We start from the raw sequence: 25,054 nt of genomic DNA on the forward strand, positions 1-25,054 counted from the left end.
ACATAACAAATATGCTTGTCATATTTCACCCTTAATATATGTTGGGGATAGTGTTAAAGCCTTTTGTGCAGGGTTTCTGTGCAGCATGATTTGCTATGCTCCCTTTATAGATAGTGTTGTGGCCACTAGTGCCAAGTAGTGATTTTCTCATTATTCAAATGATCTACCCGGGCACTTGTTAGATGACAAGTTGGGTTTAAACATGTCTTGTGCCTTAGTATCTTCATGGAAAATTCAACAAAATGATGGATTTTGAGATCAAACCAGGCTTTCAGTGACTAAACCGCTTTTAGTGACTCACGTTCAAGCACCATTAGAGTCTTGATGTCAGGGAAGATTATGTTGACAGAACTCTCTTAGTAATCTATTATAGACGTGGTACAGTGTGTTTCTAGCCAATTTTGAGCCAAGCAAGCTTTCAAATAGGTCAGACATCTTGCCTGCCTGAACCTGCACCTTCCCTCACATAGGACCTCTATACCAACAGATAATCTCTCTCACCTGCCAGCCTCAACAAAGCCCAAAGCTCGGCCCTGGCAGAGCATTTCACAACAACATACGCCATCCATCACGCACTGGAAAGGAGCTTCACGTTCACTTCTCCCTGTTTTGATGGAAATATGTCCTTTTAGGGCGTGCAGCCAATGTTAAACGCCACCATAAATCATGCAAAAACCACACATCAGAAACCTAGAAAACTAGACCGTATATATGTGCTATTGATTCAGTATAGCTGAGGTTACTTTGTGTCTATTTTAGTGATAATATTGGAGCTAACCAGACTTATACTCAGTCACCAACTTGTTTTATGGTAGCTGTTTTGTTGCTGTACTTTAACCACATTGATAAGGTCTGACCTTTCTATAAGAGGTCATGCAGGAAATAAGACAGCTTTAACTACAGAGGTAGTTACGACGCACCAAAAAACCTCACAAGGAGTCATTTTATGAGGTCCTTCTGACCAATTTTACATTTAGCTGACGCTTTTATCCAAAGCGACTTACAATTGTTATACATGTCAGAGGTCGCACACCTCTGGAGTAACTAGGGGCCATCACCACTCCTTTGACACAGTTAAGGGCTCATAGTGACTTTAAATTTACAGGCAGTAAGTCTGACAAGGGTATCTGAAAAGACTGAAATCCCTGTCGGACTATAACATGACGTTGGTATTTAAATACCATTTGATTATGATGTAAGGCAAAAAACAAGTTTCGTCCTGCTGATGAAGGTTAGCGAGGCCTGGTGGTTGTCCTGCTGTGGTAATGTCGGTTCTGCTACACTGACATTTTCCAGCCTCCCGCAGAAGGGCATTGTCACATTGTGTTTACATTATCAAAGCAGAATGCAGAGCTGCGGGCCTCAGGGACCTGAACTTTATTCAACAGAAACCGCCTGGTTTTGTCATGGTTTGTAGTCCTATCTGGTTGCAGGTTAGTTTGACAGTCTGCATCCCTTAACCTCAGTAGTGTGGGCGGGCCAGAGCTCCTTGGTTGCTTCTCATTCGGTAACAGTTTCGTAAACCGGCTTCCCCTCCTCTTCTCTCTTGCCCTCTCTGTCCCCTGGTCCCCGCCTCTGCCTTAATGAAGAGGGTAATCTGCCATGAATAATGAATGGGGATTTGTATGTGTTATGGTGTGAACACTTGTCTGGTTCTCATTATGCGCCTATCAGGACGGATCATGGGTTCAGGGAGTAGAGCCCGCATCTGCTTTTCTCTGCGCTTTTGTTCCAGGCTTTAATGCAGACCATGCTGAATGGCTTAGTGTGTTAGAACACTATTTAAAGGCACACCTATAAGCCGTTTATGTTGCCTGTCTTTGCCTGTTGATCTGCACAGCCCTCTGTTAGACACTATGCATGTGGATGGTTGTGTTTTCATTTTATTTAGGGGCCATACCCACAGACACGCTGGGAGTAAAGCATTTTTAATTATTTAAAAGCTGTCATGTCTAGACCAGTCGAATCAGTCACCCTCAAGTAATTCAAAATGACAGCAGTGTCAAGTGAGATAACAGCTTTTCAGTACTGTGTTACTGCCACACAGCTGAACAGCAATTCTCAGTGGTATGAATGCTTAAACACACTCCACTAGATCACTTGTTGAACTCCATATGAGTGCTCCAAATATAATAACAATAATAAAACCAAAATATTAAATGTATAATGTTAAATAGAAAAAGCTAGATCAAACATACATTTTCTATTGATTAACTAATCAATTAATCAACCAGTAATTTGAGTATTAGACTGAATTCAATAAACACGAAAGCTACTGTAGCTTTTTAGCTGTTATCCTGTTTTATAGATTCAACCTATATCAGAGTAATATTAGGTGATTAATTTGAACTTAAACATACAGCTGTAAATACAACACATGGTGATTTTATGATATTGTAATATGCAATCTCAGTAATGAATATGTCAGTAACCAATGTTCATCTTAGTGATAGTTTGCAATCCATCATGAAAAGATACAACAGTGATCCTGAAACTGCTGTTTATGACACTCTTAGCAGACCCTGTAAAAACACTGTCAGTTCTTCGCACATTCATTTTCATGGTGTTGTGAGGACACCCCAACTGTGTCTCCGCTCCTACTGTAAATACACAACATGGAGTCATGCTAGTCAGGTCAGAGTGCAGCTGTACACTTAGAAAGATGTCATAACCCCGTGTACAGTCTCTTTGTTTTTGACGCTCCAGCACTGTTCAGAGGAAGGGGTCATGGTGAGTTTCTGATGAAAGACCAGCTGGTTTACATTATTGTGGTTAATCGGGGTTAGTTTGTGTTGCTCCCTGACCAAAAGATTGCCCTGTCAACCTTTTTCATGGGAAAAGGATCCTTTAGAGCTGAGGTGCAGGCTCTTTTACAAATTTCTGTGGGGTTTAATAGATGTAGAGGAAAGCGTTTTATTTAAATGTTAACACATTAATTAGTTTCCGTCCCCCAATAAATTGCCCCACCAAGGCCCTTGTCCCTGCTGTGTGAATAAGTAATGCACATGGCTTAATCTCTACACTTTACAATTTCCTTGGCATTTACAGTATTTGCAGCATTTACAATATGACTTTCCAGCCTCTGTGTCCTGAAGCTGTGTTCAAAATTGCCACCAATCTCAGCATCAGCATGGTGCAGTCAGTGGAGACATTATCCTGCTAACAAGATGCAGCCTGCAAGTTACCAGTTCGAACAGCAGGCTCACAGCTTGCCTAATGAATCTCCCGGAGAATTGACCCTCTTGGCCTATTGTCTTAATGCATTCCAGATGCTCCAGTCTCTGTCCTTCAGCTTCCCAGGTCTACTCTCCCACACAATTACCCATTCAGCAGCAGCTCTTAATATATACTTTAAAATTACTCTGGATAATTTAGTTAGCACTCCAGTGTGGCCTGTTTTCTGTCTTGGTGTTGCCAGACAATGCGACAGTAGTAGTGGCTCCTGTTGACAGTGCAGCTTCCTGTCGCAGCGGTCATTGCTTCACTCTCAGCCGAGGGTCCTAATCAAGTCTTCTCAAAGCAATTGGATTTATGAGGGTTGATCTGTTCTATCCCAAGCTAAGTCCTTGAACGTGTATGGTAGGCAGGTGAAGACAAAGAGATTTATCCCTGGTGCCTCTTTGCTCTACCTGAGTAGGTTCTTCCTTACTTAAGTACAATTGGGTAAGGGTGCAAAAGCTAGTTCCTTTGAATTAAGGAGGAATCAAATCCTACTACGTTTAAGTCAAAGGCCAAACACTGACTGCTAGATAGTTAGCGCTGCAACAATTTATCTATCTATTATATAATCTATTAAAAGCCAACTATTTTGATAATCAGTTTGAGTAATTAAAGAAAACAATCCAAATCCTCTGATTCCAGCCTCTTAAATTCTGATTTCTTTACTCCTCTATGACAAAACAAGATATGTGAGCACGTCACCTTGGGCTTTGGGAAACACTGATTGACATTTTTCACCAATTGTATGTCCCAAACAATTAATGGATTAATGAAGAAAATAATCGACAATGTAAACAAGTGTTGCAGCCCTATAGATGGTGTTCCTTAATAGAATGTGGAAATCTTAAAAATGTTGCTGTCAGTGACACTGACAGTGTATCTCAAAAATGTCATATTTCATGAGTTGAGAAAACAACCCTGATTTCAACTTTACATATATTGCAGTTGGTTTTAAAATGATTTATTTTGCATAAGAAGAAAATCACTAAACTCTTAAGTTTATCTGTAACAGTCAAGCTCATCTTGTCACGTCATGTATGTCTTTTATTTTTTACTTTTTAATTCACTGACGTTTCTATGCAACCATTATCCTTTACAAATCTTTTTTTGTGGTTTCTGTAATACTTTCTACTTTGCTAAAACGTTTACCATCTTGACATACAGTATGTTGATGGACTGGGACAAAGATAAAATATATTTGTTTATATTCACATTAATGATATATATTGTCAATGATTTTAGAATGTTAATGATAAAGCTATAGAAGCTATTTTTTTGTATTTGTATTTGCATCTGTATGCAGATGCAAATCTTAAACTGCTGGTGTGATTTTATGATTAAAGATTAAATTCATAGTGTCAGACTGTATCTTGATCGGTTTATGATCTTGTAAGAGGATTGCTTGCCAGCATTCTTCTTATATTCATTTAAAGATGAGAATACAGGTCATGTTTATGGTCAGGAGACTGGAATGGGGCATCTGACGTCCCTTATAGATGACCCATCATGAGTCCATTGTTTACACTTGATCTCAATAAAGAGAGAGACATTTTTCCGGGTCATCTGTTGGTGAACTATAACCAGCACTCATCTCTATGAAATTACAAACCACATAGACATCATCTTGGCACTAACGGCAGGAGCTCTTACTTAATTTTAATGTTGAAAATAATTTTTCTTTTGTTTCTCAGTCTACCTCGTTTGCAAGGACACTTTTGCTAATGAACTGAATTTGATCCAGTTGAATGGAGAATTTGTTTCAGAATCATTTGCGCTCATATACAGTATTTTTGTTTGTGACAGTGTTTTCTTGTAGTTCTGCAAAAAGTAAACAAGGACGGGTGCTTGAAATGAGGTATGCAGTCATCTGAACTCCTGAACCAGCTGTAAAAACTGATAAAGGCAGCCCTTATAAGGGAGGGCACTGATTGAATCAGCTTGTTACATTTGCCCTACAAAAGAAGGCACTTAGATCTCTGTCACCAAGGACAAATTACTCCAGAGGGGATGTTCTACACTTTTAATTATCCATCCACTTTTTCTGGACCCATCAGGAAATCGGCTACAGAAATGTAGAAGAATTCCTTTAAGCCCAATATAATTAATTTCTCCTTCTAAATAGATTAGCAAGCCAATCTAGGCAAGTATTTCAATCCATTTAGCAGTGTCATTTGCAGAAATTATTTTTAATTACATTATAATGGCAATCATATCATATTGCTGCCAGAGGTTGAACCACTGAGTGTGCTGTTTGTGCGCTACCATAAAGGTTCACCAAGTGCTCTGAACCAGACAAAGCTGCTCTCTCTGGGTCAGAGGTCTGGCAACTTGATATAGTAGTGTGTAAGGTCCTCCGGCTCTGCCTACTGGTTCCCTCTTTGTGTAGTGTTTTCATTTTGCAGTTGGACAGAGGGGCTTACACCTTTTTGACCTGTGACCTGTGTTTCCATCATCAGTCAAGTCAAGAGACAGCCGAGTGGAGCAGATTTGAGTTATGTTTCTTGTCTGTACTGTGATGGCAATTGAGTTTTGAAATATACAGCTCAGGCAAACTCTGGTCTTTCTGTGAATTTTATTCAAGTCTTCTGCAGAAGGACTCACAACAACACACATACGCCATATACATGTATGCTCGAATGAGTGAGGACAGCTGAGTAAGCCTGTTATTTATCCAGCTTTAAGGTCAATCATATCATCCCACAGAGACACGTTGTCCCTAAAGTCTGGCTAACAAAGAGAACAGAGATATTTGGACTGTTACATTTACACAGATTCAGTGCCACATCACACATTAGTCTCCCTGAGTCCAGGATTACAAGCAATATGTTTGGAATTCCCGTTACATTTACTCCCTTTTAGCATTTTATGCTAACCAAACATAAGAATACAAACATTTCATGTAACCTCAGCAGTACTTGCAGAGAAGGTGATTATGTAAAAATATAACAAAAATGAGAATATAAGAAATATAAGGAACATAATGGGAATATAAGAAATATATAAAACAATAAAATGTAAAAATATAAGAATGTGAGAATATAAACATTACATGTGCAAAGAGTACTGATTCAAAAACCCAGAAAATAATTAAAAACTCAAACTTCACTTTCTTCCCCTCTGAAAGGTGGGATCCACTCCATTGAATCAGTTAGTTCAGTTGGTAGTTGCGTATACTGACCCATTGATGTCTTAAATTACATCATGTGAAATTAATACTTAACTGGCCTTTAAAATATGTGTTTATCCAAAATACAAAATAGAATAAATATAAAAACATAGCCATTTAGACAATTGCAATTTTGTGCACTGAGGTTTTTATGTGTCCTCTGAAGGATGTATCGCCTACCAAAGACAATGAAGGTGAGATAAATTTATTTTGTGGTGAATTGAAAAACTACGTTTAAGAAACATTTCAGCCACAGATCTCAGTTTTCATAGGGACGTGTTAAAAAAAAATAGTTCCAGTAAAAATTGACAGCAAGTTCTGCGGATTGTCCAGTGTAAAAGGCCATTGTTTCTGGAAAATCAGGCTCCTATTGGGTTTCACTTCTAATTTATAAATGCTATAAGCACCAACAATGAAAGATATTCCCTCATTTTGTGTTTTATTGATGGTGGTGGGGAGTTTTAAATCTTCCATACTGTAGGGCAGAGATCAGAGGACTGTGAAGGCCATAGCATACGTTTTACATCATTTCCATTCTCATCAGACCATTCAGTGAGCCCTTTAGTCCTGTAGTTGAAGCAGCTCACCGAACTCCAATAGCCTCTCTGTCTTCAATAATCACTTGAAGACCTACCACTTCCAAAAGAACTTGCTCACCTAATATTCTCTTTCTCTCTCTCTTTACCTCTGGATCCTTCTCTATCTCTCGATATATGTTACTTCATGCTTCATACCTCATTTACCGTAAAACTTCAATTAATAACCGAGTCCCGAATAGCTGCCTACCCCGTTTACTGGCCTGGTGTGGGAACACATTTTGACAAATAAACGCAGGTCCCTTTAAATGCCTGGTCTGGTTTTTATGTAAGTTCTTGGGATGTATAAAACCTCTTAAACCCTGCCGGATCGCCCGCTTTAGCTGTTTCTAAGCTGCTTAGATCGTTAATACAAATATTAATGTTTAAAAGTATGATCAATATGTCCGTATGGACATGCACACATCGTTAGACCAGTTAGATACTCCACAATTCAATCGTTCAGTTCATTTAATGAAAACAGCAAGCAACCAAAGTGTAATTGTCACCTGTCTTTTTGTGTGTGTGACCCTTAATATTACTCAAAGGGTTACTTGTGTTGAAAATAACTCGAGCAGAATTCCATAACTAGTAGTCTTATGACAATGAACAAAGTTACATTCACAGAACATACATTCTGTATGGTCACTGGGAAAAGGCTCATGTGGCATGAATATACCCTAAAAATAAATCCCTCAGATACAGTGAAGTAGTGACCATCTATTCTTTACAGCAAAGCTTTCTAAAAGGTTTGCTTACAAGGAAAAAAAGCAAGATTGTCAAGAGGTCTAACAAAGCGAAGATGAACTGCAGTGTAATGTTACCGTAGGTTGTACCTCTTCAGTAGTGACATGATGGTCACTTGGCTGCCCTCTCTGACACCCCCTCTCTCTCTCTGGATACAAGCTGCTCTTCACTCTTAAGTGCTTCCTCTGAACCACAACATTTCTGGGGCTGCATTGTCATGAAATGGCCCCTTGGGAATCAACCTCAGACAGTCAAACCACGATGGAGGGGATTCTTAAAGAGACTGTGGTGTATATGGAGAAGGGGAGGTAGTACAAGTTCAAGTAGGGTACACTCATTAGCTTGTGATGTTGTTTCAACAGTTTGCACGCTGTTCAACCTCTAGCAGTTATTCTGTCTGAGTTTTGTGGTCTCAGGACTGCGATAACTCAAACAGAGAAAAAGCAGCCAACCCCTACATGCGAGAAGCTGGAACCACGCTATCTCAGGTAGCATGAGGGAGGTTGTTCTTCAACTTTTCTTTCTTGTTATCTCTCTGCATCTCAAATTGCTTTGTTCTAAGTCAACACACAGTGCTGGTTTAATGCATCGAGACCTCAAATCACATTAAAGATATACTGGTTAAAGTAAATATTGTTAAAGTTAAACTTCACGGTGTCTCCAACAAAAGTAAGGTAAGCCCACCGAAGCCCTCTCCCTTCATAGCGTTAAAACGAGGCTGAGGGCCAATTTGCATTATTCACTCTCCTTTTAGCTTTGTTTTGGTCTTCACCAACTCCTAAGGGAAACAAAAGGTCTTTATTTTTATAGCTACAGCTACTAAAAAGCTTATACGTAGTAATTATTTCGATAAAATATGGATTAGAACAGCTTTAAACATTGTCCTATTTTAATTTTAAGACATGGGCAAAACATGATGTTAAATAAGGGTGTCACTTTGTGTTGAAAAGTAGTGGGGACATTAAAAAAACAGTTGTCAGGTGTCAGTTCATAAATATAAAAATATAACTATTTAATATAATTTATATATAAATAGTATAATAATATATATTTTTAGCACTTGTTTCTTCTATATTTAAATTGCATTGCATGTTTTCTTATTGTGCAAAGAAACCTTTCTCAAAGCATTTCATTTGTTAGTTAACATTTTTTGGTGCAAGGTATTTTCAGAACATTTTAAACAAATGCTTTAAAAAAGTGATGGGGACAAAATCAGCTATTTCAAAGGGTGGTGGGGACATGTCCCCAGCGTCCCCAGTGTAAATGACACCTATGATGTAAAGCATTGTAAACCAACAGGTCTATAACTGAAAGATGATTCATGTTTTCCTGAAATTGGAAATGGGAAGCTTTGTGTGGTTGCAAACCCTACTGGATATCTTTAATGATACTCAATTAGGGTGCTATTGTTTTTCTTCATCAGCTGTGGTCGCTAAGTATGATAGTGGTGATCTGACTCCAGAGAATAATTGTGTAGATATCCTCCTCCTGTGAAAATCCCTCAAAGCTTTTGTTGTGGTTCAGGCTCTTTCTCTCTCTCCCTCTCTCTCTCTGCAACTCACAGTTAAACTTGCCCAAGGCTCTGCGGGGAGGACAAAAAGGGGGGAACCATACTGGCATGGAGCAGCACTCCATTTACCCTGTAATGATAGAGAAAAGGAGAGAGAACAGCCCCAGTGGGTCCATGTACAGTACATAGAGCAGAGCCTCTTGTGGTTTTACGGACAGATTTAACTACAAAATGGCCCTCTGTTGCCGCAGCGATGGACAGCTATTAACATGTTTTTTTCCCGAGGGAGAGGAAGTCTCTCAACATCCTGTACCTACCCACTGCCACTGAGGTGAGGTTATGCCAGGTCACACATACTACAGGGTACGTACCACATAGTGTGCTTATTATCAGGGCAACGTAATGACACCTTACTCTATCTGGACTGTATTAGTTTTATGCCGGAAAGTGCCATAATTGTAATTATAACTTCCAGCATCTGTGGTCTTAATCGGGTATGAATCTGCCATGCATGTGATTCTTATAAATCTGGAAAGTGAAAATACACAGCGACTTGTTTGTTTATTTCTAAGGGTTCGTACAAAAATCATTACGGGGATGATGGAATTGGAAAAGTGAGACTTTGCCACCTCTTCTTTTTTGGAGGAGGATGTTGCAGTTTCTTCTGAGTCAGGGTCAACAGAGTCAACAGAAAGCCATAATATATACAGTTAAGATGATAAAATGTAGATTGTAACAATATAAGTGAAGAGGATGGAACCAGGTGGACAATTGAGCAGCCTCAGGTGTCACCCACTAAGGGAATCTAAAGGGATCTGAGCCACACCACCTCCTGTCGACCATAGTGACCTGAAAAGAGGACAGACAAAAACGAACACAACAGTGTTTACACAGATAAAAGAAATCGCAAAGTTCTACAGTGATTGGGCTCGGCCGCTGCCTGGGTGCTCTCTAGCACCCACAAACGCACACTTTGATCTCTGAGTTTTTTGGGGGGTCATTACTCTCATCATAAAGAACATATTTCAGTTTCTTTTAAGCGAGTTTACCCAACAGGAAGTCAGCGTCAGCATCAATTATTGCACACGATTGAGGCCTTTAGGATGCTCAAAAAGTCACAAAACTTTGTGCCCGTAGTTAAACTGGTAAATATTCGATTTGATGTCACATTTTGGCTTAGAGGTGGCATGTCAGCTCAATAGCGCCCCCTAATGACTTTTTAACCTTCAAACAGCTATGGATGCTTGAAAACACGTGAAACTTGGTGCAGGTGTCAGAAGGGTGTATTTTGTTGTCTGATAATGGGACTGGGGAATGGGAATGGGTGTGGGAAAATGGCTCGATAGTGCCCCCTACAAAACTCCAACAAAGCAGCCCTCACAGTATGTTTCACCTAGATGTATGAAATTTGGGTGGTGGATGTATCATCTCTAAACTTCTAAGCCTCTTGGAGTGATATCCAAAACCGGAACAGGAAGTCAGCCATTTTGAGTTTCCTGTGCTATTCAGGATCGAAAGAAAATATTATTAACTCTGGGGAGGGCCTTACTTTTGAAACAGGGTGTTTAGCGCCCCTCCCCACCCCAGTCATTTTGGCACTGTACCTTGTCATTTTTATATATACATATATATATCTCACAGAGAACAACATTCATCTACAAACATCAAATCACATCATTGAGAAAAACAATAATTGAGGAGTTTTTTTGGTCTTTTGTTTTTTCCTCATTCGTCACATTACAGGCAAAGGTCCTGTATCAGAGCTACAGTCACTTCAAGTTTCCATCAGCTCCCTGCTTTTGTTTATGCTGGCATGCAATTAAGGCAAGTTGTTCAAGCTGGGCCAGCAGTAAAAGCCTCGAGGCTGCTGCAAATCTGAGATACACACAGACCTTTTAAAGCTGTGATTAGGAGAGTTGGTGATTTAACCCCTGGCTTCAGGCAGGAAGTGTTAATGTGGTTGGAGCAAATCATTCACTTACTGTGTCTCTCTCCAATGAGGAACTGGCAGGATTTAGAAGTTGCACACACACAGAGAAACAGACACATTGATTTCTTTTCATTAGTGTTTTTTAGGGTGCATCGAATACTGCATGAGGCCCTAGTCCTTAGTTGCACTGTAGATCTTCTGTGGTAGGTATATTGCCCCACAAAGTCAAATTCCAGTAACAGTATGAGTAGTGAAGCAGACTGAAATTATATGAATTATATCTAAAAAATGATGTTTTGTGGAGCATCCTGGTTGCCTAGAGTTTTAAGATGCTGACATGCCGCAGCATCCCCAATTTGAGGACCAAAGGGACCTTTGTTGCATGTCGTCCATCTCTCTCTCCTTGTTTCCTGTCAGCTATCTACTTTTTAGTGACTAATAAAGAGAACAAATGCTTTAAAATTAAGATTGTTTATGGTTGTAATTTAGGTTTTATGAAATTCTAAATTTCATAAAACATTACATCTCACAAAATATTTCCAGGCTGGTTGTCATGAGAAACAAGACAAATTGGTGAGGCTTGCCAGGAGTGACGCATTGTACTAGTGTCTGTCTAATTAAGACAGAAAATATGCAGTAGATCTGTGGTGTACATGCAATTTCATGACCACACATAAAACATCTTCCAAATGCTTTAATTTGCATATTCAAGTGCCTTTTTGCATTTTTGGCCTTCAGTAGCTGAAAAAGGCTTTTATCAGTCATAATGTTCTGTATGATATCCTCTTCATATTCAAAGTGGTCAGATTAATTCATGAATTATACACTCCGTATCTTCCTCTGTCTGTGTCTTTGTCTGTCCAGATGCAAAGGAGAGGACAACCAGAAGTTTCTCAGTCGGCGGCGTCTTCAACTACACCTCTCTCCTTCTCAGTAAAGAAGACAACATGCTGTATGTCGGCGCTCGGGAGATTCTCTTTTCTCTCAACCTTACTGACATCAGCGCAGTCAAGCTACACAGAAATGTAAGAGCCAAGCGTCTATAAACCGCAGTATCACATACAGTATACTGTATCAATATGAATGAAGTTATAATAGGATCCCAGAGGTACTACATGAATATGGTTTTAAATATGATACGATCCCAGAAGTCCTAAAGGAAACCGGGCATTTTCTGTTCGAACCCACAATTGTGGAACGCCCTACCTGAGGAACTTAACTAACTCAGTACCTTCTTTTAAATCACTCCTCAAAACATTTTTTTTTCGTCTTTTTTTTATACAGTATTTGGTATTTAGTTTTATTGCTCACTCTGTTGTTTCATCAGGTTTTATGTTTTGTTTTTGTTGTTTTTATCTTGACTATGTGTGCGCTATTTTATTCTGTAAAGAATTTTGTAACTGTTTTGGAAAGTGCTATACAAATGAAGTTTATTATTATGAATGTGAACATAACCCACTTCGCTGTGTGATACCTGCAGTATGAGTCTGACGGTGTTTCTCTCCTGCAGCTCACGTGGAAAACTCCTGAGAGGAAGAGAGATGAGTGCAGTTTCAAAGGGAAAGACCTGCAGGCAAGTGAACCGCTGGTGTTAAAGCTCAAGTAGCTAAACTCAGATGGCTCAATCTGTGTTTACATGACTGCAGGTTGGCCTCGTTGGTCAAGTTCACCATTGTTGCATGGCACTTTGGAAGCAGACTCAGGGCAGAACCCTGGAAATTTCCTGTCAAGTTGTAACTTTCCATTCTACAACAATGGATTTTTCCCTTCCTTTCAAACAAATGTTGCCTCTATTACACTCTTTCTTTTGTCAGCTTTCTACACTACCACTTTTATATGTAAACATACAGACCTAAAACATTGTGAATTTATGATTACTCGTTTGTTAGGAGGGAGCTGGAGGAATTAGTGGTTTTTTTGAGCAATCTCAGAATTTCTGGATGAAAAGAAAATAGCACAAAAATTTAAATGAAAATTGGGTTTTAATAATACAATTTGCAGTGCAAACACTCTAGTATGACAGTTTGTTGTTTTTGTGAAATACTCTGCTGGACTGTGGTGAAGTCTGCAGATAAGTGTGTATTTTTTTTATTTTTTTTATCTTCACTTTCTAATAAGCTAATGTAAACTACTGTGTCTTGAGACAGGAAAGAAAATAAAAATCTGTGTATTTAGAGAAAATGGGAAAAATACAAACACAATCAGCCTTGTTTATCTTTATAAATACAACCTATATCTATGCTAACTGCAAATAAATACATTTCTACCATTTTCATTTTTCGAATACAGACGGATTGCTTCAACTACATCAAGATTTTACTACATGTGAACAGCACTCATCTGTACGTGTGTGGAACATATGCCTTCAGCCCCACCTGTGCTTACATAGTAAGTGTTTATATGGACTGTCAACATCTGTTGCAGTGACCTGCTGTGTGTAGCACAGCTCTGCCTGTGCATGTATTGCTGAGGACTAGATCTAAAAAGCTGTGTCATTCATTGTTTCGTTGTTCTTTTTTTGTTGTTGTTTTTTTCAGAAAAAGTGATTACCCCTGATGCAGGATTTTATAAGTGATGTTTATTTATTAGATTCTAGAGGAAGGGCATCTAAAATCTGATGCATGCTGCTTCCTGCCTCTCAGCTCACTTAGCAGTCTGGCTGAGCCCCATGCCCACCTAGATATAATAATAAAGTATGTGCATTATTTTATTATCTCCTGTGCCAAAGGGAAATGGATAAAAATATTTAATGCGTGGAATCAGATTATATAAGAATCGACACAAATCTTTTCAAGCCTTTTAGAACAATCAATGACAAACATACAAGGAAGACCTGTGCTTCAACTCAAAGACTGATTGACCACCTTTTCACTGTGGGACAGACCGACAGCCGTCACTGTCAGAGCAGGTTACAGCTCTACTTAAGCAATGACATTTGACGTGTGTGTATGTTTTCTCCAGAACACTGCAGATTTCTCCCTCGTCAAGAGCCGTACTGGTGAGATTGTTACAGAGGATGGACGAAGCCGCTGCCCGTTCAACCCCGAATACAAGTCCACTGCTATCATGGCTGGTAGGTCACAGAATGGCTGTCAGCTGTCGATAAAATCAAGCTTTATTTAGATGTTTTCATTTATATAAGCCACTGTGGGAATCTGTAAAGTAACAGTACACAGGTGGTTGATATGGAGAAAAAATGGAGTATAACCTCTGGATTTCATTACTCTGTATGACGCAGAAGCCCATTCCCTCATGTCAAACACTGTAATACTGGTCTTCTTCACTGTGTTGCAGATGGAGAGCTGTATGCTGGTACAGTCAGTAATTTCCAAGGAAATGAACCCATCATTTACAAGAGTCTAAGCCAAGGAACTGCTCTAAAAACAGAAAACTCACTCAACTGGCTTCAAGGTACAGTGCTTCGGCTGGAAGGCAATGCTTTTCATAATCTCTTCATATTTAGGTTATTTTTTCCTTGTATTAACTGAGCATGTTATTTGTTGGGTGTGGGCGAGAGTGGGTGTGCGAGTTATTTGTAAATGTGTATTTGTAATATATGTAGTTTTGTAATGTTTTGTTTTGTATTTGTTCATGATGTATTTGTGTTACAGGACCCCCTTAAAAATGAGATGCTGCATCTCAAGGGGCAATCCTTCAATAAATTCAATTCAATTCAATATTAACAATAATATATATTATTTATTAAATAATATTTAATATCACAACAGTTTGTCCAATATATGATGAATGAGAAGTTTATACAAAATTAGAGATCATGTTGATGAAAAGTGTTTACCTGAAGTCTGCAGTCCCTGTTGTAATTGAATTTTCCATTTCATGTGTTGATGTCAGAGGGAATAGGGACATCTGTCCCTGGATGCCTGACTTTCATATGCTGTCGGTTGACAGTATTGTTCCCGTCGTTTTTCTTTCAGACCCGGCCTTTGTTGGCTCTGCCTACATACAGGAGAGCCTGCCCAAGGGCAACCTAGTGGGTGATGATGATAAGATTTACTTCTTCTTCAGTGAAGCAGGGAAGGAGTTTGATTTCTTTGACAACACCATTGTGTCACGTATTGCTCGCGTGTGTAAGGTGAGTGATGCTTGAAGGCAGATAGTCCATCCAAAGGGGGGCCTTTTTCCCCTTGAGCAACACCGTCTCCCATCACTATAGGAGTCTATCAGTTTGTTTGCATGTTTGTGTTCAGTATATACTCCTGTACAGGCGTGTATGCAGTCTTCAGAAAGCTTCCCTACAGCCTACATATGATGAGTATAGCTCACATTCTTTCTCGGCAGTGACGCAGGATCTCTTGTTACAGAAAAACATTCTTCTGTTTGATTCTTTTTCTCCAGATACTCTCCTCCCTCAACTCTTATCACGTTTCACCAAATATTTGTGTTAAGACAGGACTCAACTCAACTGAAAATGGCTTAAGATTACTATAGCACAAGATCCATGCAGTTCTCCAGATCAGACTGCAGCTTGGCTCTGTGAAAACAATCATGTTTATCACGGTCCAAGGAGATCCTAACTTTGTTGTACTTTGCATGGAGGGCCAGTATACTTTTTATTTTCTCCAGGTGTGTGTCTGACAGTCATCCTGCTGTCATGTAAAGGCAAGACACCACCTACAGTATGTGCATCTACCAAGGTGGTACTACAGAAAGCCCAGCTGTGAATCACTGCTCACGGAGTTCTACTTTCTTCATCTTCATGCGATTACTCACTCTGTTTTTCCAGACATCCCATTCGAAAACAATAAATCCAGTCAACAGAGTTATATAAATATTCATTCGTGTAGATGATGGGTTTTCTCACATATGGTTAAAATATGTGCTGAATATAAAGAATCCTGGTACAGATTACCCATAAGGAAATGAGTAATGATGCAATTTTCTGTGTGCTTCAACAAATAAATATAAAACATAAGTTTTTTTTAAAAGTAACATAACAACATAACAGAGCAGAAAAGATGGTGCCAGTTCTTTTAAATAATACCATCTAGTGATCAAATAAATTCTAACTTTAAATTTGATTCTGTCCCCATCTCTCTTATCCCTTGTTTGTCTTATTATGTTGGCTGCAGTCCCCCTCTTTGTTGTTTGTTGAGGTGTTTAGTACACATGTTCCACCCCATCGAGATTTAACTACGGCATGATAAACAATGTTTTCCTTGCAAAACAAAGCATGTTCTCATTTGCAGGATTGTTCAGTTGCCCAGAAAGAAGCCATTACTGCCTGCCATATTCATGGCTTTTTGAACAGCCTTTTGAACAAGGGATGCTTTTACAAGGGATTAATGAACGGGATGCATTTGCTTCAATTATTCAGAAGTTTAAGCACAGAGGAGCATTAAATTATAAAACTAGGTTCAGCCAGAAGGACGAGAGACTATACTGTATGTTGCTCATTATCTGCCTGGGTTACTACAATAAGTAATTGCTTCAGAAGCTCAGTTGGTCATGTGTCATTTCCCTTCCCATCCACTGCTGCCATTTCCTCTGATTAATGTAATTCTAAAGTTGACTCAATTGAAGCTCCATGTTAGAGGGTTTCATGTAGTTTTAGATCATTTAGTATTTCTCTTTGGTCCTCTGCTCTGCACATTTCAAAAACTGTTTATTTCCTCCAACAGCCAATTTTCATCTTATTAGATGATGTGCGTGAAATAATTGTTGCCATGAACTGAATGTAAACAGTGTGGTTGGTGCAGAAGATCAGGGCACCTCCCTTTTAAAGCTGAGGTCTTTTTCTTTTTTTCTTTTTTTCTTTTTTGCAGAACTGAAACAGGCTCTTGATTTTGTGTAGGTGAAACATCTGTAGCCACCTTTCTGAGGCCTGAGAGTCCCTGTGGGAATGTAGTCTGTTTTACAGTCACACATCACGTGCTGTAAATCACTTTCACGTTGAGGTTTAAAGATGTAGTTGCTCTCCAATTTGCACAGATATCGTATTGTACAATCTGTGTAGCCAAATTAGTCTGCATGTCAAGGAGGTCTCGTGCCACACATCACTTTGAAGGCTATAGTGCCAAAGGCGGCGAATCACAGTGGTAGTGTCAGGGAAGAAGGATTGTCGGGGAGCCATGCCTCTTTTTCTCTTTCATTTAAAAGCATTTGCCCTCCTCAAAGCCCCTGGTGTGTGTGTGTGTGTGTGTGTGTGTGTGTGTGTGTGTGTGTGTGTGTGTGTGTGTTTTATCTAAGCCAGTTGTGATGATGTATATTGTTTTCATGACCTACAAGTCTGCTGCCTCGGGGTATATCTGTGTTACGGGCACAATTGATTTAGCTCATTATGGTTTTAAGTTCAACGTTTTTCAATTACATCAGTTTAAACAGCTTCACCTTTCAACACTTTCTTACTATCATTTAAAAAGTAGATGACAGAATTATTTTCCTAATATAACACACAATATGTATGTTATGGTATGTAAGGTATGCCAAGGCAACATAACATATGGTGCATATTATTATTTCATGCCTTTTATAAGCCTGTCAGATCCCATCAAATCAAACTGGGGTTTTTTTGTCAACAGTCACCTCCCCAGACAGGTATCAATCTTGTGTTCTTGCACCCTCTACTGGCCACATGTTAAACAGCTCCAAACCTACAATATTTGTGTTGCAGGGTGACATGGGAGGAGAGAGGGTTCTGCAGAAGAAATGGACGACCTTCTTGAAGGCTCAACTCTTGTGCTCCCTGCCCGATGATGGCTTCCCTTTCAACATAATCCAAGACATGTTTGTGGTGACGCCCAGCCCCGAAGACTGGAAGAACACTGTGTTTTATGGAGTCTTCACATCTCAGTGGTGAGGACACACTTTAATTCACACATCACCAAAATAATGTAGCAATACCTTTAGATATGTTGTGCAAATTTTGACAGATACGTTAGGAATCAACATGTCTCTTTGTCTGAGGTATGCTATAAAAATCTGATGGCAACCAAAGTGCAAGTGGGGCTGTTGCTACCTTCGAAGACACAAAGGTCCCCTAATATTTTTAGGAATTTTGGCGGGTCTAATGAATGAAGGTTGAACTCCCTGAAGAGAAGTTTGCAATGTATAATTACACACACTTTAAACATGTTTGGTTGTTTCGGGCTGATTCAGACATAAAATAAAATAAAAGAGATTTAATTTTCTCCGACACAAGGCAAAAGCAACATTTAGACCATGATGTAGGGAGATACAATTTATAAAACAGGACATTTAGTCATTTTGTTTTATCAGTACAATAACATTTCTGAGGTGGGTGGCATTCTTCTGGGGAAACTAATTTAATTTGTATTACATTTATTTTGACAGGGACCATGTACATTAATCTTAAACAACAGAGGAGAGGAGATGCTTTGTGCCAGATTAAGCTAGTAGTTACTTTCCTGTATTTCCTGGGCAGTGAAACAAGACAATGTTTCAAAAATCAGCGAGTCTCTGTAAAGAGTTGTTTAGGCTTTGAGTCTAAAACATGCCCTTTATAAGGTCACAGTTAAGATGCTTGTTTATGTGATATAAGGTATAAAGGTGCTTCAGGAAGCTCTGCAGTGTGTTCCTTCACCATGGACCAGGTGGAAAAAGCGTTCAATGGGCGATACCGTGAGGTCAACCGAGAGACTCAGCAGTGGTACACATACAACCATCCGATCCCGGAGCCTCGGCCTGGTGTGGTGAGTACCTGCCTGCTGCCCTCTGCTGGAGACCCTGTAGATACATACATGTCAGTACACACACCAGCATGTCATGTCAGCTGCATGAACGAGTTTCATACGTTCCTGTCTGCTCCCCAGTCACATCCTTGATTTAGACTGCCGATATCTGTCGAGCTGTTGTCACTCCACGCCTCTCTTCCTAAACACGATCCTTATCAAATTTCTGCCGCTTTCATTTCCTGGCAGGCTTATCACAGTTGAATCACTGAAAAATCCAAGCTAAAGAAACACGAGGTGCTGTACAGCTGCAGTCAGTGTCATTATCCAATGTGAGTGAATGTATGCAAATGACTCAATATGTTGCGTTTACAGTGTATCACAAACGCTGCCAGGGAACAGGGCATCTCCTCCTCGCTGCACATGCCAGACAAGGTGTTGAATTTTGTCAAAGACCACTTCTTGATGGACGGCGTGATCCGCAGCCAGCCTCTCCTGCTAAAACGTAATGTTCGCTACACGCAGATCGCTGTCCATCGAGTCCAGGCAGCAACAAAGGCGTATAATGTGCTCTTCATTGGCACAGGTAAAGCACTCCACACCCACAATCACACACATACACACACACACACGACAAACCCTTTGTGGCATCTTGTGGTTCTCAACATCCACAAAGAGTTTGATCTAATGTCACATTATACTGTGTCTTCCAGATGATGGGAGACTTCATAAAGCCATCAATGTCAACAACAAGATGCACATCATTGAGGAGATGGTGCTCTTCAGTGATTCCCAACCAGTGCAACACATAGAGCTGGACACTGACAAGGTATGGTAGAGTGCTGAGAGAGAAAACAAGCCCAGCTTCCTCATGGTGTGAACTAATAACAAGCTCAGTGTATGCATTTGTTGGCAGTTTAGAGATTCCATGAGCCATGAACAGTCACAGCCTAAAGCAGACCTCATGTTCAATAAGCTAATTACATGCAACATTTCTCTCAGGGGATCTGCAAACAGCTGGGGTTTTAACAGCTGGAATTGTAACACTTCCTGGCTCCTGGCTTGTCTTTAAATTCTGCTTGGATTTATACTTTCAGACAAAAAAAAATCTGATTAACTGATATTAAGAAAAGCTAAGTCTGCTGTATGTAGTTCAGGGTCAGACAAGGAAGATTCTGGATGAAATCAGTAACCCTTCCTTCTTGTCGCCTGCTTTGTCGTCCCTCTTCCACAGGGTCAGCTGTATGTTTCCTCTTTCTCCGAACTGGTGGAGGTCCCAGTAGCTAACTGCACTAATTATCAGAGCTGCGGGGAGTGCATCCTCTCCAGGGATCCTTACTGTGCCTGGAACGGGAGGCAGTGTGTGGATGTCAGACAGGCTCCACCGAGCAAGTATGCATCCCCTTTGCGCAACAATGTACAAACAGTTTTGCAGTTTAAAGCTTGTGCAATAACATTTCCGTAATAGGTAAACGTAAGCATTTGAAAATCCCATTTTCTGATTACATATATGTGCTTCAGTGCCTGGCAGCAGGATGTGGATGAAGCAGACACATCAGCTATTTGCAGCAAAACAGTGCCAAGCCCACGGTTTGCTAAACCTCCACCTACACGTAAGTGAACTCCTCTTCTCTAGACTGTCAAACATTTACACAGCACCACTATGCGCTGGATGTTTTCATGCCTTGCCTTTCATTGTGTTTGTTGTGTCAGACCAGTATTATTCTGAATTCTGCTCCAGATAAGGCAGAAGAAAAATTTAATGCAATATCTGACTTGATCCAGGTCTCTGCTTTGCTTTCCACAGGAATGTCTTCATGCCAGATGATCATTATTCCAGCCAACACGTTCAAGGTACTACCATGCAAGCTGCGCTCTAATTTGGCTGAAAGGAGGTGGGAGTTCAGCGAGAGTGCGGGTCACTTCCATTACCCCAGCCCAGAAGGGGGGCTAGTAGTGGTAGCTCAAGCTGACAGGCAGGAAACCTATGAGTGCTGGTCAGTGGAAGAAGGCTTTAGACAGCTGCTGGCAAACTACTGTGTGAGGGGCGAGGCCAAGTGGGAGAGCACCACCCTGACGGGGCGTTCACGTACACCACAGATCTCCCAGGGGGAGTTCATCATCCTGCCAGGAGAGGCCCGCTCCCCGCAGATCAACACAAAAACCTACTGGAATGAGCTGATAGTGGTGTGCGCCCTCCTGGCGTTTTCCCTGGTGGTGTTCTCTCTATATGTGATCTACAGGAACCGCAGCCACATGAAATCCATGCTCAAGGAGGGCGAGTGCCCCAACATGCAGCAGAAGAAGCCCAGGATAGTGGCAAAACCGGCTGAGAACTTGCCGCTAAACGGCAACACAGTCCCAGCGTCTGTGTCAGACCACAAGGGCTACCAGACCCTTAACGACAACTACATCTGCAGCACTCCACCGCACGAGTGCTCATCACCCGACAACAGCAAGAGCTTCTCAGAGTCGGAGAAGAGGCCTCTGAACTTGAGAGAGAGCCATGTAGAGATTTCCCCGACATGCCCACGGCCACGAGTCAGACTGGGCTCTGAGATTAAAGACTCTATAGTGTGAGGCCAGCGTCATGTTATGTGGAGTGACTCATTTTACACTGAAAAGAAAGAGTGCTCTTGCTGAGAAAGACAAACCCCTATAAGAGGGACAACTGAGGAACATCAGACTCGTCATGGAGAGACATTTCATCACACAGATTTTGCACTTTGTTTTTTGTTCTGTCCCTGTGGTCAGTGTACATTTTATTCTATTTTCCTCTCACACCCCTGTGCATTTGAAGCACACTGAAGAAGTTCCAGTTTGCCTTCAGACTTTCTGACGCTTTCACGTACGGCTCACAGGAATGTAATAAGCGTAGAGGTGGTGTCACAACTACGATTGAATTTCACAGCATTGCCACTCAGTCCGTCCATAAAATCTGCTGGTAATGCTTTCAAAAGGCAGAGGGATATTCTAACATGTTCCTTTCCCGCTAACAGCGGACACAGTGTTTGCTGTTGTATTTTCATTCTGTCGTTCTGGTTATGAGCCTACCCTTCGCCGAGGCTATGCACTATGTTACTGTTCTGTAGCAAAGTAAACACTCACACCAGAATATACATACATAATATATAACTAAAGTCCTGTCAGATCTTTTTTTTAGATAGCCAGTCACAAAAGGTTTACTCTTAGTTTTTTGCATATATACAACACAACTATAAAGTGAAAGGAAACGCAATCACCTCAATCACTACACACCAAAATAATAATAATATTATATAATCATGAATGAAGATACATTGTGCTTTATTTAAAGTATTGGTATTATTAGTCTATACAACTATTCCTCTGTGGAAGCCTGATTTTCGACGGGGTTTTCTGTCACCAAATGTGATAAAGGGAAAAAAATAAAATAAAAAATCTCATTCCAGGTATTATTATGCTGTTCTTTGTGAGATAGGCAGTCTATGCAAAGCAAATAATGTGAAGTGGGGTAATCACCAAGAACACCTCACCTCGAGACTGAGTAAGCACAAAGGTGTTGGCGCTGTTAATTACGTTAGGATCTGTGGCACTGCAAACACACACACACCCACGCACATAAACACACATACACACATATGCATGCACGCACACTCGCTGTCATTACTCTATAAAGTATGCAAGAGATTTTAGCCATTTTGGTGTGTTTCATGAAGGAAGACTGGCCAAACGTTTCTTCTACAGAGAGACATCGTTCATAGTCTTTAATGTGTGTCACTATTCTCAAAGGGAAATAATAATACATATTTAAATACTGCACTGCTTCATAATCTGATTTAAATAACACATATCTGTATAGCCTCAACTTTGATATACATATTAATTGATGAGCATTAATGAATGGAAGAAAATACCCTCTGCTTGCTTAAATAGTTTTAAAGGCAACCATAAAGGCAATAATTTTCATTCTCATCCAGTAACAAACATAGATCCATTTTAATTATCTTGATTAGACATCTTCTTATTCAGAAATAATGAATGATAAACAATATGAGCTACCAAACATGTGAATCAAATGTTAGAGGAACTTGATAGCATTTTTAATGTCATACATTACAATATTACTTACTTGAGTTTGGCTCTAGTGTTGTAATGCGGCCAGCAAAATTACAATTTCACAAAAATGCAGGAAAGTGGACTGCTCGACTCAGAATGCATAGTATTTGCACATGGTGTTGAAAAGCCTTAGTACAATGCAGGTTATTGATTTGACAACAAATCTGCCTTGGGGAAAATGGATAATGCCTTTTGAAACAATAATCAAGAGATGTGCCTCTTGGGAAATTAACTAACCAGGTAGTAGTGCTGTAGAGTCACATGCTACACTGCAGGTGTGACAGGACTGCCCACGCTCAGAAACACGAGAGACTACATGGAATACATGTAATTTAATACTGTAAGCGTTGTACAGTATGTGCTCATGAGGTGACTTTTTATTTTTTTTGTTATGGTGGCTTCAACTTCAAGTCAGGGACTACATTTTACTCTAAAATGGTAGCACATAAATAACCACTGGCTGATTTTAAAATATTGAATTATAGATAAACATTAGTATTATGTTACATTTCTTGTAAATGGCAAAAATGACAGTGGTCGGCTATAATCAATCATGCAGGGTGAAAAATTCATGCTTTGACTGTTATTAAAAACACACAAAGGGCAGCTTTTGGTGAAGTGTCTGTCATCAGAACAATATTAAATTTGCTAAGTGCAGAACAAACATAAAGTGGCAGTGATTTTAGTAAAATATGTGCAGGTACTGAACATGCTTTTTTTTAAATACAAGCCTAAACTATTAATGCCACAGTGAAAGTATCGTCTGCTCTCTCTCTTAATGAACCACTATAGTCTGGCCTTCTATTCGTGACAGTACAAGTTGCTCAGACTCTTGTCATCCTGTATTGTAAGTAAAAGTAGTTTTTATGTAAAGTTGTTTTGTAAATTCAGCTGCCAATGTAAAATATTGTGAATTGTATTTTTTTTTTGTATCATACATCACTACTGTTTTGTTTTCTTTTTTGTATTGTATATAAAAAGCACTTTATTTTAATTTTTTAAATAAAGATCAAATGGATACTTTTTTTTACTTGAACGGCTCTTTTTATTAAGTAAAACATGTCCTCTTCTCGTGCTGTTTTGTGTATTTATGCAGATGACCAAACAGCATGGCCACAATGTCACAGTTTTTCCAGATTGCTTAAACACATTTCTCAAAACTCTAAACACAAATCCAGAACTTCTCACCCAATTCCCCAAACTCCCTTTTTTCAGGTCAGAATGAAGCTCTCCACTGAAAACCATTCATTCTTGCTGAAAAACCAAACTTTCACCTCAGACATGACACACAAGCCCCCCAACACACATACCCACTACAACACAGTCTCACACACTGGTGAAATAAATTCAAAACAATACTACAAAAAACGTTCACATGATGAACACAACAAAAGACACAAGAAAAGTATACATTTGCACATTTTTTATTCCTGAATGTGCTGCTGTACAGTACAATACACCAAACGACAACAAAAAATCTTTCTGCCCCAGCATCATGCCTTTCAATCTCTTGCTCCACCTCCTATTTTTCCTCTTCCTCCACCACCTCTTCCTTCACATCTCTCTTGATCCATTGTTCCAAAACTGAATTGACTCGGGCACTTTTATCCATCTATTGAAGGTTCCATGTGGTTCAGGTGTGATCAGTTATGACTCTTTGTGTTCCCCCCGCTGGGTATTTGTGTGCTAATTGAGCTCAAGCTGTACTGACTTGAGTGAACAATATTGAAAGTTGGTGCTTTCTAAATGATCACACGGTGTAGGCAATGAGAAATTAAGATTTTTAGTGTGGAAAGTTGTGCAGTGACAGCTCAACAAATCTCAATCATGTGTCAGAACAGGCAATAGTGTTTATAGTTTAAATAAATTGGTTTGCTTTTTGATAAATGGCGTTATGGTTTTGAAATTTTAGTTCAAAAGCCTAAGCAAACGAGAAAAAAACTGTAAGATTTGGAGGGTTTTACTGTTAGGGTGTAGGCAGAAACACACTCTGCAAACCCAGGAGAACAAAGAGGAGTGTCTCTGATAAAAACTCACATGCACCACCACACACCTTAAAGGCAAACAAGAGGCAAGCACTTGCGTATCTGTTGAGTTTCTATTGTATTGTAGCTCCACCACTGCACACTTGGATGGCTCAGTATGAAGCCAAATAATAAT

The 25,054-nt window shown here is 39.8% G+C and overlaps 1 protein-coding gene across 2 annotated transcripts in view; it reads left to right on the top strand.

Moving 5' to 3' along the window:
* The window catches only part of sema4ba (sema domain, immunoglobulin domain (Ig), transmembrane domain (TM) and short cytoplasmic domain, (semaphorin) 4Ba), a 54,677-nt gene extending 30,850 nt beyond the window's left edge, over window positions 1–23,827 (top strand). For both annotated transcript variants that reach the window (XM_038705705.1, XM_038705704.1), the window contains exons 3-15: window positions 12,012–12,172; window positions 12,658–12,720; window positions 13,437–13,535; window positions 14,109–14,220; window positions 14,442–14,558; window positions 15,083–15,240; window positions 17,779–17,960; window positions 18,667–18,817; window positions 19,172–19,382; window positions 19,510–19,625; window positions 20,031–20,188; window positions 20,318–20,409; window positions 20,604–23,827. In XM_038705705.1, coding sequence (XP_038561633.1) covers window positions 12,012–12,172; window positions 12,658–12,720; window positions 13,437–13,535; window positions 14,109–14,220; window positions 14,442–14,558; window positions 15,083–15,240; window positions 17,779–17,960; window positions 18,667–18,817; window positions 19,172–19,382; window positions 19,510–19,625; window positions 20,031–20,188; window positions 20,318–20,409; window positions 20,604–21,376 — 2,393 coding nt within the window. In that variant the 3' untranslated portion in view covers window positions 21,377–23,827. The remainder of the gene's footprint in view (window positions 1–12,011; window positions 12,173–12,657; window positions 12,721–13,436; window positions 13,536–14,108; window positions 14,221–14,441; window positions 14,559–15,082; window positions 15,241–17,778; window positions 17,961–18,666; window positions 18,818–19,171; window positions 19,383–19,509; window positions 19,626–20,030; window positions 20,189–20,317; window positions 20,410–20,603) is intronic.
* The last annotated feature ends 1,227 nt before the right edge of the window (window positions 23,828–25,054 follow it).

Source organism: Micropterus salmoides, unplaced genomic scaffold (assembly GCF_014851395.1).
Source record: "Micropterus salmoides isolate LMB-PRFRI ecotype aquatic unplaced genomic scaffold, ASM1485139v1 Ms_hic_scaffold_8, whole genome shotgun sequence".
In the NCBI taxonomy this organism is placed as follows: Eukaryota; Metazoa; Chordata; class Actinopteri; order Centrarchiformes; family Centrarchidae; genus Micropterus; species Micropterus salmoides.